The 12,767-nt window shown below is 44.3% G+C and overlaps 1 protein-coding gene across 1 annotated transcript in view; it reads left to right on the plus strand.

Annotated features, from left to right (window-relative positions):
- Positions 1-10,522, plus strand: part of LOC139422662 (protein Hook homolog 3-like) — a 65,089-nt gene extending 54,567 nt beyond the window's left edge. Inside the window, exons 18-20 of the mRNA XM_071173835.1 lie at positions 105-310; positions 1,190-1,261; positions 8,235-10,522. Of these exons, the coding sequence (XP_071029936.1) occupies positions 105-310; positions 1,190-1,261; positions 8,235-8,375 (419 nt within the window). The 3' untranslated portion in view covers positions 8,376-10,522. The remainder of the gene's footprint in view (positions 1-104; positions 311-1,189; positions 1,262-8,234) is intronic.
- The last annotated feature ends 2,245 nt before the right edge of the window (positions 10,523-12,767 follow it).

The raw sequence follows: 12,767 nt of genomic DNA on the forward strand, positions 1-12,767 counted from the left end.
CATTTTAGAATATTACACAAATTAGACTTTAGCACAGATGTTTTTATCCATAGTGACTTAGTTGTAAGTCTTAACTATCGTGTCATTGTTGATTCTCCTTCCAGCCCAGAAAGTGGAGGAGCTAGAGGAGGCACTGAAGAAGAAGGATGAAGACATGAAGCAGATGGAGGACAGATATAAGAAGTACCTGGAGAAGGCGAAGAGTGTTATCCGGACCCTGGACCCTAAACAGAACCAGGGCTCGGCACCAGAGGTCCAGGCCTTGAAGAACCAGCTGCAGGAGAAGGAGAGGATGCTGCACTCTCTGGAGGTACCAAGGGGCTGGTGTAGGGGTTGAACTGGGTTTAGGGGTACGGGTTAGGTCCAGACCCTGAAGAACCAGCTGCAGGATAAGGAGAGGATGCTGTACTCTCTGGAGGTACCAAGGGGCTGGTGTAGGGGTTGAACTGGGTTTAGGGTTACGGGTTAGGTCCAGACCCTGAAGAACCAGCTGCAGGAGAAGGAGAGGATGCTGCACTCTCTGGAGGTACCAAGGGGCTGGTGTAGGGGTTGAACTGGGTTTAGGGTTACGGGTTAGGTCCAGACCCTGAAGAGCCAGCTGCAGGAGAAGGAGAGGATGCTGCACTCTCTGGAGGTACCAAGGGGCTGGTGTAGGGGTTGAACTGGGTTTAGGGTTACGGGTTAGGTCCAGACCCTGAAGAACCAGCTGCAGGAGAAGGAGAGGATGCTGCACTCTCTGGAGGTACCAAGGGGCTGGTGTAGGGGTTGAACTGGGTTTAGGGGTACGGGTTAGGTCCAGGCCTTGAAGAACCAGCTGCAGGAGAAGGAGAGGATGCTGCACTCTCTGGAGGTACCACGGGGCTGGTGTAGGGGTTGAACTGGGTTTAGGGTTACGGGTTAGGTCCAGGCCTTGAAGAACCAGCTGCAGGAGAAGGAGAGGATGCTGCACTCTCTGGAGGTACCAAGGGGCTGGTGTAGGGGTTAAACTGGGTTTAGGGTTAGGTCCAGACCCTGAAGAACCAGCTGCAGGATACTTCACATAGGGGATGGGTTTGAGAAAGGTGTTGGGTTAGGTTAAGGACAGGACGAGAGCGAGAGAGAGATCTTAATACCACCACTTTATTACATTTACCTTCTCAGTCAGACTCGTTTTCTAACCTACTGTTCCTCTGTTGATCTCCCTCTACAGAAAGACTACGACAAGACCAAGGCTCAGAGAGACCAGGAGGAGAAACTCATAGTGTCTGCCTGGTACAACATGGTCAGTGTTATATTGAACCAGCACAATATTTAACCAATAAAGCCCGAGGGGGTGTGGTATATGGCAAATATATCACGGCTAAGGGCTGTTCTTAAGGCACAATGCAACGCCCTTAGCCGTGGTATATTGGCCATATACCACAAACCCCCTCCAGGTGCCTTATTGCCATATTATAAACTGGTTACCAATGTAATTAGAGTAGTAAAATAAATGTTTTGTTCATACCCGTGGTATACAGTCTGATATACCCCGGCTATCAGCCAATCAGCATTCAGGACTCAAACCACCCAGTTTATAATACGTTATATTAGTCATTTCAAACACTAGAGGGCGTTGTAGGATTTCCTATGTCACTTATAATGAAAACTCCATCGAGATTAAAAACAAGGAGTAGTGGTGCTGTCTGGTTTCAGTGTGTTATTTGTAGTGGTGCTGTCTGGTTTCAGTGTGTTATTAGTAGTAGTGGTGCTGTCTGTCTTCAGTGTGTTATTTGTAGTAGTAGTGGTGCTGTCTGGTTTCAGTGTGTTATTAGTAGTAGTGGTGCTGTCTGGTTTCAGTGTGTTATTTGTAGTGGTGCTGTCTGGTTTCAGTGTGTTATTAGTAGTAGTGGTGCTGTCTGTCTTCAGTGTGTTATTTGTAGTAGTAGTGGTGCTGTCTGGTTTCAGTGTGTTATTAGTAGTAGTGGTGCTGTCTGGTTTCAGTGTGTTATTTGTAGTAGTAGTGGTGCTGTCTGGTTTCAGTGTGTTATTTGTAGTAGTGGTGCTGTCTGGTTTCAGTGTGTTATTTGTAGTAGTGGTGCTGTCTGGTTTCAGTGTGTTATTAGTAGTAGTGGTGCTGTCTGGTTTCAGTGTGTTATTTGTAGTAGTGGTGCTGTCTGTCTTCAGTGTGTTATTTGTAGTAGTGGTGCTGTCTGGTTTCAGTGTGTTATTTGTAGTAGTGGTGCTGTCTGGTTTCAGTGTGTTATTAGTAGTAGTGGTGCTGTCTGGTTTCAGTGTGTTATTTGTAGTAGTGGTGCTGTCTGGTTTCAGTGTGTTATTTGTAGTGGTGGTGCTGTCTGGTTTCAGTGTGTTATTTGTAGTGGTGGTGCTGTCTGGTTTCAGTGTGTTATTTGTAGTAGTAGTGGTGCTGTCTGGTTTCAGTGTGTTATTTGTAGTGGTGGTGCTGTCTGGTTTCAGTGTGTTATTTGTAGTAGTGGTGGTGCTGTCTGGTTTCAGTGTGTTATTTGTAGTAGTGGTGCTGTCTGGTTTCAGTGTGTTATTTGTAGTGGTGGTGCTGTCTGGTTTCAGTGTGTTATTTGTAGTAGTAGTGGTGCTGTCTGGTTTCAGTGTGTTATTTGTAGTAGTGGTGCTGTCTGGTTTCAGTGTGTTATTTGTAGTAGTGGTGCTGTCTGGTTTCAGTGTGTTATTTGTAGTAGTGGTGGTGCTGTCTGGTTTCAGTGTGTTATTTGTAGTAGTGGTGCTGTCTGGTTTCAGTGTGTTATTTGTAGTAGTAGTGGTGCTGTCTGGTTTCAGTGTGTTATTTGTAGTAGTGGTGCTGTCTGGTTTCAGTGTGTTATTTGTAGTAGTAGTGGTGCTGTCTGGTTTCAGTGTGTTATTTGTAGTAGTGGTGCTGTCTGGTTTCAGTGTGTTATTAGTAGTAGTGGTGCTGTCTGGTTTCAGTGTGTTATTTGTAGTAGTGGTGCTGTCTGGTTTCAGTGTGTTATTTGTAGTGGTGGTGCTGTCTGTCTTCAGTGTGTTATTTGTAGTAGTGGTGCTGTCTGGTTTCAGTGTGTTATTTGTAGTAGTGGTGCTGTCTGGTTTCAGTGTGTTATTTGTAGTAGTGGTGTCTGGTTTCAGTGTGTTATTTGTAGTAGTGGTGGTGCTGTCTGGTTTCAGTGTGTTATTTGTAGTGGTGGTGCTGTCTGGTTTCAGTGTGTTATTTGTAGTAGTGGTGCTGTCTGGTTTCAGTGTGTTATTTGTAGTGGTGGTGCTGTCTGGTTTCAGTGTGTTATTTGTAGTAGTGGTGCTGTCTGGTTTCAGTGTGTTATTTGTAGTGGTGGTGCTGTCTGGTTTCAGTGTGTTATTTGTAGTGGTGGTGCTGTCTGGTTTCAGTGTGTTATTTGTAGTAGTGGTGCTGTCTGGTTTCAGTGTGTATTTGTAGTAGTGGTGCTGTCTGGTTTCAGTGTGTTATTTGTAGTAGTGGTGCTGTCTGGTTTCAGTGTGTTATTTGTAGTAGTGGTGCTGTCTGGTTTCAGTGTGTTATTTGTAGTAGTGGTGGTGCTGTCTGGTTTCAGTGTGTTATTTGTAGTAGTGGTGGTGCTGTCTGGTTTCAGTGTGTTATTTGTAGTAGTGGTGCTGTCTGGTTTCAGTGTGTTATTTGTAGTAGTGGTGCTGTCTGGTTTCAGTGTGTTATTTGTAGTAGTGGTGCTGTCTGGTTTCAGTGTGTTATTTGTAGTAGTGGTGCTGTCTGGTTTCAGTGTGTTATTTGTAGTGGTGGTGTCTGGTTTCAGTGTGTTATTTGTAGTAGTGGTGGTGCTGTCTGGTTTCAGTGTGTTATTTGTAGTGGTGGTGCTGTCTGGTTTCAGTGTGTTACTTGTAGTAGTGGTGGTGCTGTCTGGTTTCAGTGTGTTATTTGTAGTGGTGGTGCTGTCTGGTTTCAGTGTGTTATTTGTAGTAGTAGTGGTGCTGTCTGGTTTCAGTGTGTTATTTGTAGTGGTGGTGCTGTCTGGTTTCAGTGTGTTATTTGTAGTAGTGGTGCTGTCTGGTTTCAGTGTGTTATTTGTAGTAGTGGTGCTGTCTGGTTTCAGTGTGTTATTTGTAGTGGTGCTGTCTGGTTTCAGTGTGTTATTAGTAGTAGTGGTGCTGTCTGGTTTCAGTGTGTTATTTGTAGTAGTGGTGGTGCTGTCTGGTTTCAGTGTGTTATTTGTAGTAGTAGTGGTGCTGTCTGGTTTCAGTGTGTTATTTGTAGTAGTGGTGCTGTCTGGTTTCAGTGTGTTATTTGTAGTAGTGGTGCTGTCTGGTTTCAGTGTGTTATTTGTAGTAGTGGTGCTGTCTGGTTTCAGTGTGTTATTTGTAGTGGTGGTGCTGTCTGGTTTCAGTGTGTTATTTGTAGTAGTGGTGCTGTCTGGTTTCAGTGTGTTATTTGTAGTAGTGGTGGTGCTGTCTGGTTTCAGTGTGTTATTTGTAGTAGTAGTGGTGCTGTCTGGTTTCAGTGTGTTATTTGTAGTAGTGGTGCTGTCTGGTTTCAGTGTGTTATTTGTAGTAGTGGTGCTGTCTGGTTTCAGTGTGTTATTAGTAGTAGTGGTGCTGTCTGGTTTCAGTGTGTTATTTGTAGTAGTGGTGGTGTCTGGTTTCAGTGTGTTATTTGTAGTAGTGGTGCTGTCTGGTTTCAGTGTGTTATTTGTAGTAGTGGTGCTGTCTGGTTTCAGTGTGTTATTTGTAGTAGTGGTGCTGTCTGGTTTCAGTGTGTTATTTGTAGTGGTGGTGCTGTCTGGTTTCAGTGTGTTATTTGTAGTAGTGGTGCTGTCTGGTTTCAGTGTGTTATTTGTAGTGGTGGTGCTGTCTGGTTTCAGTGTGTTATTTGTAGTAGTAGTGGTGCTGTCTGGTTTCAGTGTGTTATTTGTAGTAGTGGTGGTGCTGTCTGGTTTCAGTGTGTTATTTGTAGTAGTGGTGGTGCTGTCTGGTTTCAGTGTGTTATTTGTAGTGGTGCTGTCTGGTTTCAGTGTGTTATTTGTAGTAGTGGTGCTGTCTGGTTTCAGTGTGTTATTTGTAGTAGTGGTGCTGTCTGGTTTCAGTGTGTTATTTGTAGTAGTGGTGTCTGGTTTCAGTGTGTTATTTGTAGTAGTAGTGGTGCTGTCTGGTTTCAGTGTGTTATTTGTAGTGGTGGTGCTGTCTGGTTTCAGTGTGTTATTTGTAGTAGTGGTGCTGTCTGGTTTCAGTGTGTTATTTGTAGTAGTGGTGCTGTCTGGTTTCAGTGTGTTATTTGTAGTAGTGGTGTCTGGTTTCAGTGTGTTATTTGTAGTAGTGGTGCTGTCTGGTTTCAGTGTGTTATTTGTAGTAGTGGTGCTGTCTGGTTTCAGTGTGTTATTTGTAGTAGTAGTGGTGCTGTCTGTCTTCAGTGTGTTATTTGTAGTGGTGGTGCTGTCTGGTTTCAGTGTGTTATTTGTAGTAGTGGTGCTGTCTGGTTTCAGTGTGTTATTTGTAGTAGTAGTGGTGCTGTCTGGTTTCAGTGTGTTATTTGTAGTAGTAGTGGTGCTGTCTGGTTTCAGTGTGTTATTTGTAGTAGTGGTGGTGCTGTCTGGTTTCAGTGTGTTATTTGTAGTAGTAGTGGTGCTGTCTGGTTTCAGTGTGTTATTTGTAGTAGTGGTGCTGTCTGGTTTCAGTGTGTTATTTGTAGTGGTGGTGCTGTCTGGTTTCAGTGTGTATTTGTAGTAGTGGTGCTGTCTGGTTTCAGTGTGTTATTTGTAGTAGTGGTGCTGTCTGGTTTCAGTGTGTTATTTGTAGTAGTGGTGCTGTCTGGTTTCAGTGTGTTATTTGTAGTAGTGGTGGTGCTGTCTGGTTTCAGTGTGTTATTTGTAGTAGTGGTGCTGTCTGGTTTCAGTGTGTTATTTGTAGTAGTGGTGCTGTCTGGTTTCAGTGTGTTATTTGTAGTAGTGGTGCTGTCTGGTTTCAGTGTGTTATTTGTAGTAGTGGTGGTGCTGTCTGGTTTCAGTGTGTTATTTGTAGTAGTAGTGGTGCTGTCTGGTTTCAGTGTGTTATTTGTAGTAGTAGTGGTGCTGTCTGGTTTCAGTGTGTTATTAGTAGTAGTGGTGCTGTCTGGTTTCAGTGTGTTATTTGTAGTAGTGGTGCTGTCTGGTTTCAGTGTGTTATTTGTAGTAGTGGTGCTGTCTGGTTTCAGTGTGTTATTTGTAGTAGTGGTGCTGTCTGGTTTCAGTGTGTTATTTGTAGTAGTGGTGCTGTCTGGTTTCAGTGTGTTATTTGTAGTAGTGGTGCTGTCTGGTTTCAGTGTGTTATTTGTAGTAGTGGTGCTGTCTGGTTTCAGTGTGTTATTTGTAGTAGTAGTGGTGCTGTCTGGTTTCAGTGTGTTATTTGTAGTAGTAGTGGTGCTGTCTGGTTTCAGTGTGTTATTTGTAGTAGTGGTGGTGCTGTCTGGTTTCAGTGTGTTATTTGTAGTAGTGGTGCTGTCTGGTTTCAGTGTGTTATTTGTAGTAGTGGTGCTGTCTGGTTTCAGTGTGTTATTTGTAGTGGTGGTGCTGTCTGGTTTCAGTGTGTTATTAGTAGTAGTGGTGGTGTCTGGTTTCAGTGTGTTATTTGTAGTAGTAGTGGTGCTGTCTGGTTTCAGTGTGTTATTTGTAGTAGTGGTGCTGTCTGGTTTCAGTGTGTTATTTGTAGTGGTGGTGCTGTCTGGTTTCAGTGTGTTATTAGTAGTAGTGGTGCTGTCTGGTTTCAGTGTGTTATTTGTAGTAGTAGTGGTGCTGTCTGGTTTCAGTGTGTTATTAGTAGTAGTGGTGCTGTCTGGTTTCAGTGTGTTATTAGTAGTAGTGGTGCTGTCTGGTTTCAGTGTGTTATTTGTAGTAGTGGTGCTGTCTGGTTTCAGTGTGTTATTTGTAGTAGTGGTGCTGTCTGGTTTCAGTGTGTTATTTGTAGTAGTGGTGGTGCTGTCTGGTTTCAGTGTGTTATTTGTAGTGGTGGTGCTGTCTGGTTTCAGTGTGTTATTTGTAGTAGTGGTGCTGTCTGGTTTCAGTGTGTTATTTGTAGTAGTGGTGCTGTCTGGTTTCAGTGTGTTATTAGTAGTAGTGGTGCTGTCTGGTTTCAGTGTGTTATTTGTAGTAGTAGTGGTGCTGTCTGGTTTCAGTGTGTTATTTGTAGTAGTAGTGGTGCTGTCTGGTTTCAGTGTGTTATTTGTAGTAGTGGTGCTGTCTGGTTTCAGTGTGTTATTTGTAGTGGTGGTGCTGTCTGGTTTCAGTGTGTTATTTGTAGTAGTGGTGCTGTCTGTCTTCAGTGTGTTATTTGTAGTGGTGCTGTCTGGTTTCAGTGTGTTATTGTAGTAGTGGTGCTGTCTGGTTTCAGTGTGTTATTTGTAGTAGTGGTGCTGTCTGGTTTCAGTGTGTTATTGTAGTAGTGGTGCTGTCTGGTTTCAGTGTGTTATTTGTAGTAGTGGTGCTGTCTGGTTTCAGTGTGTTATTTGTAGTGGTGCTGTCTGGTTTCAGTGTGTTATTTGTAGTAGTGGTGCTGTCTGGTTTCAGTGTGTTATTTGTAGTGGTGGTGCTGTCTGGTTTCAGTGTGTTATTTGTAGTAGTGGTGCTGTCTGGTTTCAGTGTGTTATTTGTAGTAGTGGTGCTGTCTGGTTTCAGTGTGTTATTTGTAGTAGTGGTGCTGTCTGGTTTCAGTGTGTTATTTGTAGTAGTGGTGCTGTCTGGTTTCAGTGTGTTATTTGTAGTAGTAGTGGTGCTGTCTGGTTTCAGTGTGTTATTTGTAGTAGTGGTGCTGTCTGGTTTCAGTGTGTTATTTGTAGTAGTAGTGGTGCTGTCTGGTTTCAGTGTGTTATTTGTAGTAGTGGTGTCTGGTTTCAGTGTGTTATTTGTAGTAGTGGTGGTGCTGTCTGGTTTCAGTGTGTTATTTGTAGTAGTGGTGCTGTCTGGTTTCAGTGTGTTATTTGTAGTGGTGGTGGTGCTGTCTGGTTTCAGTGTGTTATTTGTAGTAGTGGTGCTGTCTGGTTTCAGTGTGTTATTTGTAGTGGTGCTGTCTGGTTTCAGTGTGTTATTTGTAGTAGTGGTGCTGTCTGGTTTCAGTGTGTTATTGTAGTAGTGGTGCTGTCTGGTTTCAGTGTGTTATTTGTAGTAGTGGTGCTGTCTGGTTTCAGCGATTGTGAGTAAAACGTTTGAAGAAATGTCCCACAACAGACGCAGGGGATTTAACCATCAATTCCTTTAATGAATATCTGTCTTAATGAAGCCACCGTGTCCCCCCCCCCCCCCCCCCCCCCCCTCCCCCAGGGCATGGCTCTACAGAAGAAGGCAGCAGAGGACCGTCTGGCCAGTACGGGTTCAGGACAGTCCTTCCTGGCCCGCCAGAGACAGGCTACCAGCACACGCCGCTCTTACCCCGGACACGTACAGCCTACCACCGCCAGGTAGACACGGCACCATGACCCCTACCTGACCCTGAGCCCTGAGTCCTGACCCTCCAGGCCAGATAGACACGTCACCATGACCCCTACCTGACCCTTCACCCTGAGTCCTGACCCTCCAGGCCAGGTAGCCTCGGCAACAACTGACCCCAGCCCCGGAACCCTCCAGTTATCCACCAGACAGACAGACGCTACTCTGTAACGGGCATCTGCTCTGCCAAGCAATCCAGACACCTCAGGATGGACTAAACCTCTCCATTACCGTTCTGCTGTTCTCTGTCCTCTTCAGTCCTTCAGTTCAGGATGGATGAGTTGGTCTACCTGGATCTTTAACTGACAGTATTATTATCATTATTATTATTATGCACATTTCGCTAAAACATGTTACCATTCTGTTACCGCTCTGTTACCGTTCTGTTACCGCTCTGTTACCGCTCTGTTACCGCTCTGTTACCGCTCTGTTACCGCTCTGTTACCGTTCTGTTACCGTTCTGTTCCTGTTCTGTCAGGAATCCTCTATCTAATAACTGTTTTCAGATTTCTCTAAAACATGTTACTGTTCCTGTTCTGTTCCTGTTCTGTTCCCGTTCTGTTCCCGTTCTGTTCCCGTTCTGTTCCCGTTCTGTTACCGTTCTGTTACCGTTCTGTCAGGAATCCTCTATCTAATAACTGTTTTCAGATTTCTCTAAAACATGTTACTGTTCCTGTTCTGTTCCTGTTCTGTTCCCGTTCTGTTCCCGTTCTGTTCCTGTTCTGTTCCTGCTCTGTTACCGTTCTGTTCCCGCTCTGTTCCCGTTCTGTCAGGAATCCTCTCTCTAATAACAACTCATTTCTTTTCTAACACAATGTTGTGAGCAGAGATGCAGTTTTCACAAATTGGTAGCGGATTGATGTTTTTTTTTTTATGGTTCTAAAATCGGAGGATATTTTCGTATCTTGATCTGATGTTTACAGAACGTGATGTAATGCCGTGCAGTCAGTGACTGTCAGGACATGTATAGTACCAGAGGAGGGATATGGTATGTCTCTGAGTTGGTCTCTTTAGGTGTCCTTTTATGTGTGTTCAGTAACGCTGTTGCCTGTAGTGGGAGATTTTAAAGGTTAGTTGTATAGGGAGTCCTCTAGCCTGTTGGCAGTGTATTTAGCTGTAGAAGATATTCCACAAGTGTCAGAAATGTTAACAGTAGAAAGCTTCCTATTTCTAATGGACTGGTTTCTAAAATCAAACCATTTTTTAATTGGCTGAGTTATTAATGATCCTAAAATGAGGCCCTCTTCCCCTCTGTCGTCCGCTCATATCAGCCAGCGCCGTCACTATTGATTATTGGAACCGGCGATTTACCGATCAAGAATCTCTCTCCCGTGTCCTCCTGCGTTGTTTCAGGGAATTCCACAAACGGTCCTTCGTTCATATTTCAGTGTGTCGTGTACCAGCTGCTTTCTAAACGGTAGTGTCCATGTTTTAGGCAGTGGACTAACAGTCAGTGGTCGTATCTGACTGTATCTAGCAGATGGAAATTGTCATTTTGAAAGTATCGAAAAAGGGGTTTCTGAAATACAAAACGTGAACTCGTAAAAGAACCACTGCTGCCACGAGGACGTGGATTTATAACATATGAAATTGATCTTGGGGGTTTAACGTGGGGGCGTATTTCCTGTTCTCACTGCGCTACGCCTTTACCTCTCCGATGCGTCGTGTCTAACTCCGAGCGAACCTAATTAACGTACTGTACTCCCTCCGTGGTGTCTGTCCAATGAAATGAGCAGTAGATTGCCAGCGGGTTGGACTGTGTTCACGTGACTACCGTTGTGATTTAGTAGAACGTAGACAGACTTCATACTAGGAACGTTAGAATCTCCTGATTTTGATTTCATTTTCATACAATCTGAATATCTGTTTATCAGCCACTGATGTCATTGTAAAAAAAAGGGGGGTTTTGGGGCGAGGGGTGTGTATCATCATCGTCGTGTTTTAAAGTGATATACGAGACGTTTTAAGGTGTTGACGTGTTCTGACAACTCTGCACCCTCGTGGTTTTTGTCTTGAACTTTAAGCTTTTGGACGTGGAAATCTTTCCTTAACATTTTAAAAGTACCATTTAAAAACCAAGATTTGTAAACATTTTTTAAATAAATTAAAAAATAAAATAAAAATGCATGTTAAAAAGAGGGGTCAGAATGAGGGGTCAGAATGAGGGGTCAGAATGAGGGGTCAGAATGAGGGGTCAGAATGTGGTCCCGGTTTACTGCCTCCTGCTCTGCTGAGCAGCGTCTCTGTACAGTCATCTCTTACCATCATAACATGTTGTCAGGAGTGAACCAACCTCATCAAATAATAACAACCAAGTTCATCCGATATAAGACCGGAAAAACATCGTTAGACTCGACACGAGAGAATATCTGACAGAAAATAATACTATTACGTGAGTTTGGTCGGGGTTTTTTTTTTTTTTTTGTGAAGGAAAAAGAAGCTGAAAGCTCTGTCTCTCTCTCATCATCCGAGCGGAGCCGTTGCTATGGAACAGGCAGAGAGCACATGGAGCAGAAGCAGGACAATGTAGGGCCCCAGAGGTGCGCAGGGCCCCAGAGGTGCGCAGGGCCCCAGAGGTGCGCAGCTAACAGAGAAAGTTATTTCTGATTTTGGGTTAGGACAGATGCTAAATTAAAGAAAAAAAACATTTATTTTTTGGTTAGGTTTTTTTTTTTTATTCACAATCCCAATGTTTTGTTTTAACTTTCTCAACTCTACTTCGCTAGTTCATTAATCGTTTCATCCTCTACCTATCATTTGGAAACCTTCAACGTGTTAAACAACTTGACTGCCCTGTCTCTGACTGGTCATATTATCTCTGTCCTGTCTCTGACTGGTCATATTATCTCTGTCCTGTCTCTGACTGGTCATATTGTCTCTGTCCTGTCTCTGACTGGTCATATTATCTCTGTCCTGTCTCTGACTGGTCATATTGTCTCTGACTGGTCATATTATCTCTGACTGGTCATATTGTCTCTGCCCTGTCTCTGACTGGTCATATTATCTCTGACTGGTCATATTGTCTCTGTCCTGTCTCTGACTGGTCATATTGTCTCTGTCCTGTCTCTGACTGGTCATATTATCTCTGTCCTGTCTCTGACTGGTCATATTGTCATTGCCCTGTCTCTGCCTGGTCATATTGTCTCTGCCTGGTCATATTGTCTCTGACTGGTCATATTGTCTCTGACTGGTCATATTGTCTCTGCCCTGTCTCTGCCTGGTCATATTGTCTCTGCCTGGTCATATTGTCTCTGACTGGTCATATTGTCTCTGACTGGTCATATTATCTCTGACTGGTCATATTGTCTCTGTCCTGTCTCTGACTGGTCATATTGTCTCTGACTGGTCATATTGTCTCTGTCCTGTCTCTGACTGGTCATATTGTCTCTGTCCTGTCTCTGACTGGTCATATTGTCTCTGACTGGTCATATTATCTCTGACTGGTCGTATTGTCTCTGTCCTGTCGCTGACTGGTCATATTATCTCTGTCCTGTCTCTGACTGGTCATATTATCTCTGACTGGTCATATTGTCTCTGTCCTGTCTCTGCCTGGTCATATTGTCTCTGTCCTGTCTCTGCCTGGTCATATTGTCTCTGTCCTGTCTCTGCCTGGTCATATTGTCTCTGTCCTGTCTCTGCCTGGTCTTATTGTCTCTGTCCTGTCTCTGCCTGGTCATATTGTCTCTGCCTGGTCATATTGTCTCTGACTGGTCATATTATCTCTGACTGGTCGTATTGTCTCTGTCCTGTCTCTGACTGGTCATATTATCTCTGTCCTGTCTCTGACTGGTCATATTATCTCTGACTGGTCATATTGTCTCTGTCCTGTCTCTGCCTGGTCATATTGTCTCCGTCCTGTCTCTGCCTGGTCTTATTGTCTCTGTCCTGTCTCTGCCTGGTCATATTGTCTCTGCCTGGTCATATTGTCTCTGTCCTGTCTCTGCCTGGTCTTATTGTCTCTGTCCTGTCTCTGCCTGGTCATATTGTCTCTGACTGGTCATATTGTCTCTGCCCTGTCTCTGCCTGGTCATATTGTCTCTGACTGGTCATATTGTCTCTGCCCTGTCTCTGCCTGGTCATATTGTCTCTGACTGGTCATATTGTCTCTGCCCTGTCTCTGACTGGTCATATTGTCTCTGACTGGTCATATTGTCTCTGACTGCTCATGTTGTCTCTGACTGGTCATATTGTCTCTGCCCTGTCTCTGCCTGGTCATATTGTCTCTGACTGGTCATATTGTCTCTGCCCTGTCTCTGACTGGTCATATTGTCTCTGACTGGTCATATTGTGTCTGACTGGTCATATTATCTCTGACACTACCAGACACAACAGCCTCTAGTGGGGTTGGGGAGCTGGGGCTGCTAGGAA

This window comes from Oncorhynchus clarkii, chromosome 12, assembly GCF_045791955.1.
Source record: "Oncorhynchus clarkii lewisi isolate Uvic-CL-2024 chromosome 12, UVic_Ocla_1.0, whole genome shotgun sequence".
Lineage (NCBI taxonomy): Eukaryota > Metazoa > Chordata > Actinopteri > Salmoniformes > Salmonidae > Oncorhynchus > Oncorhynchus clarkii.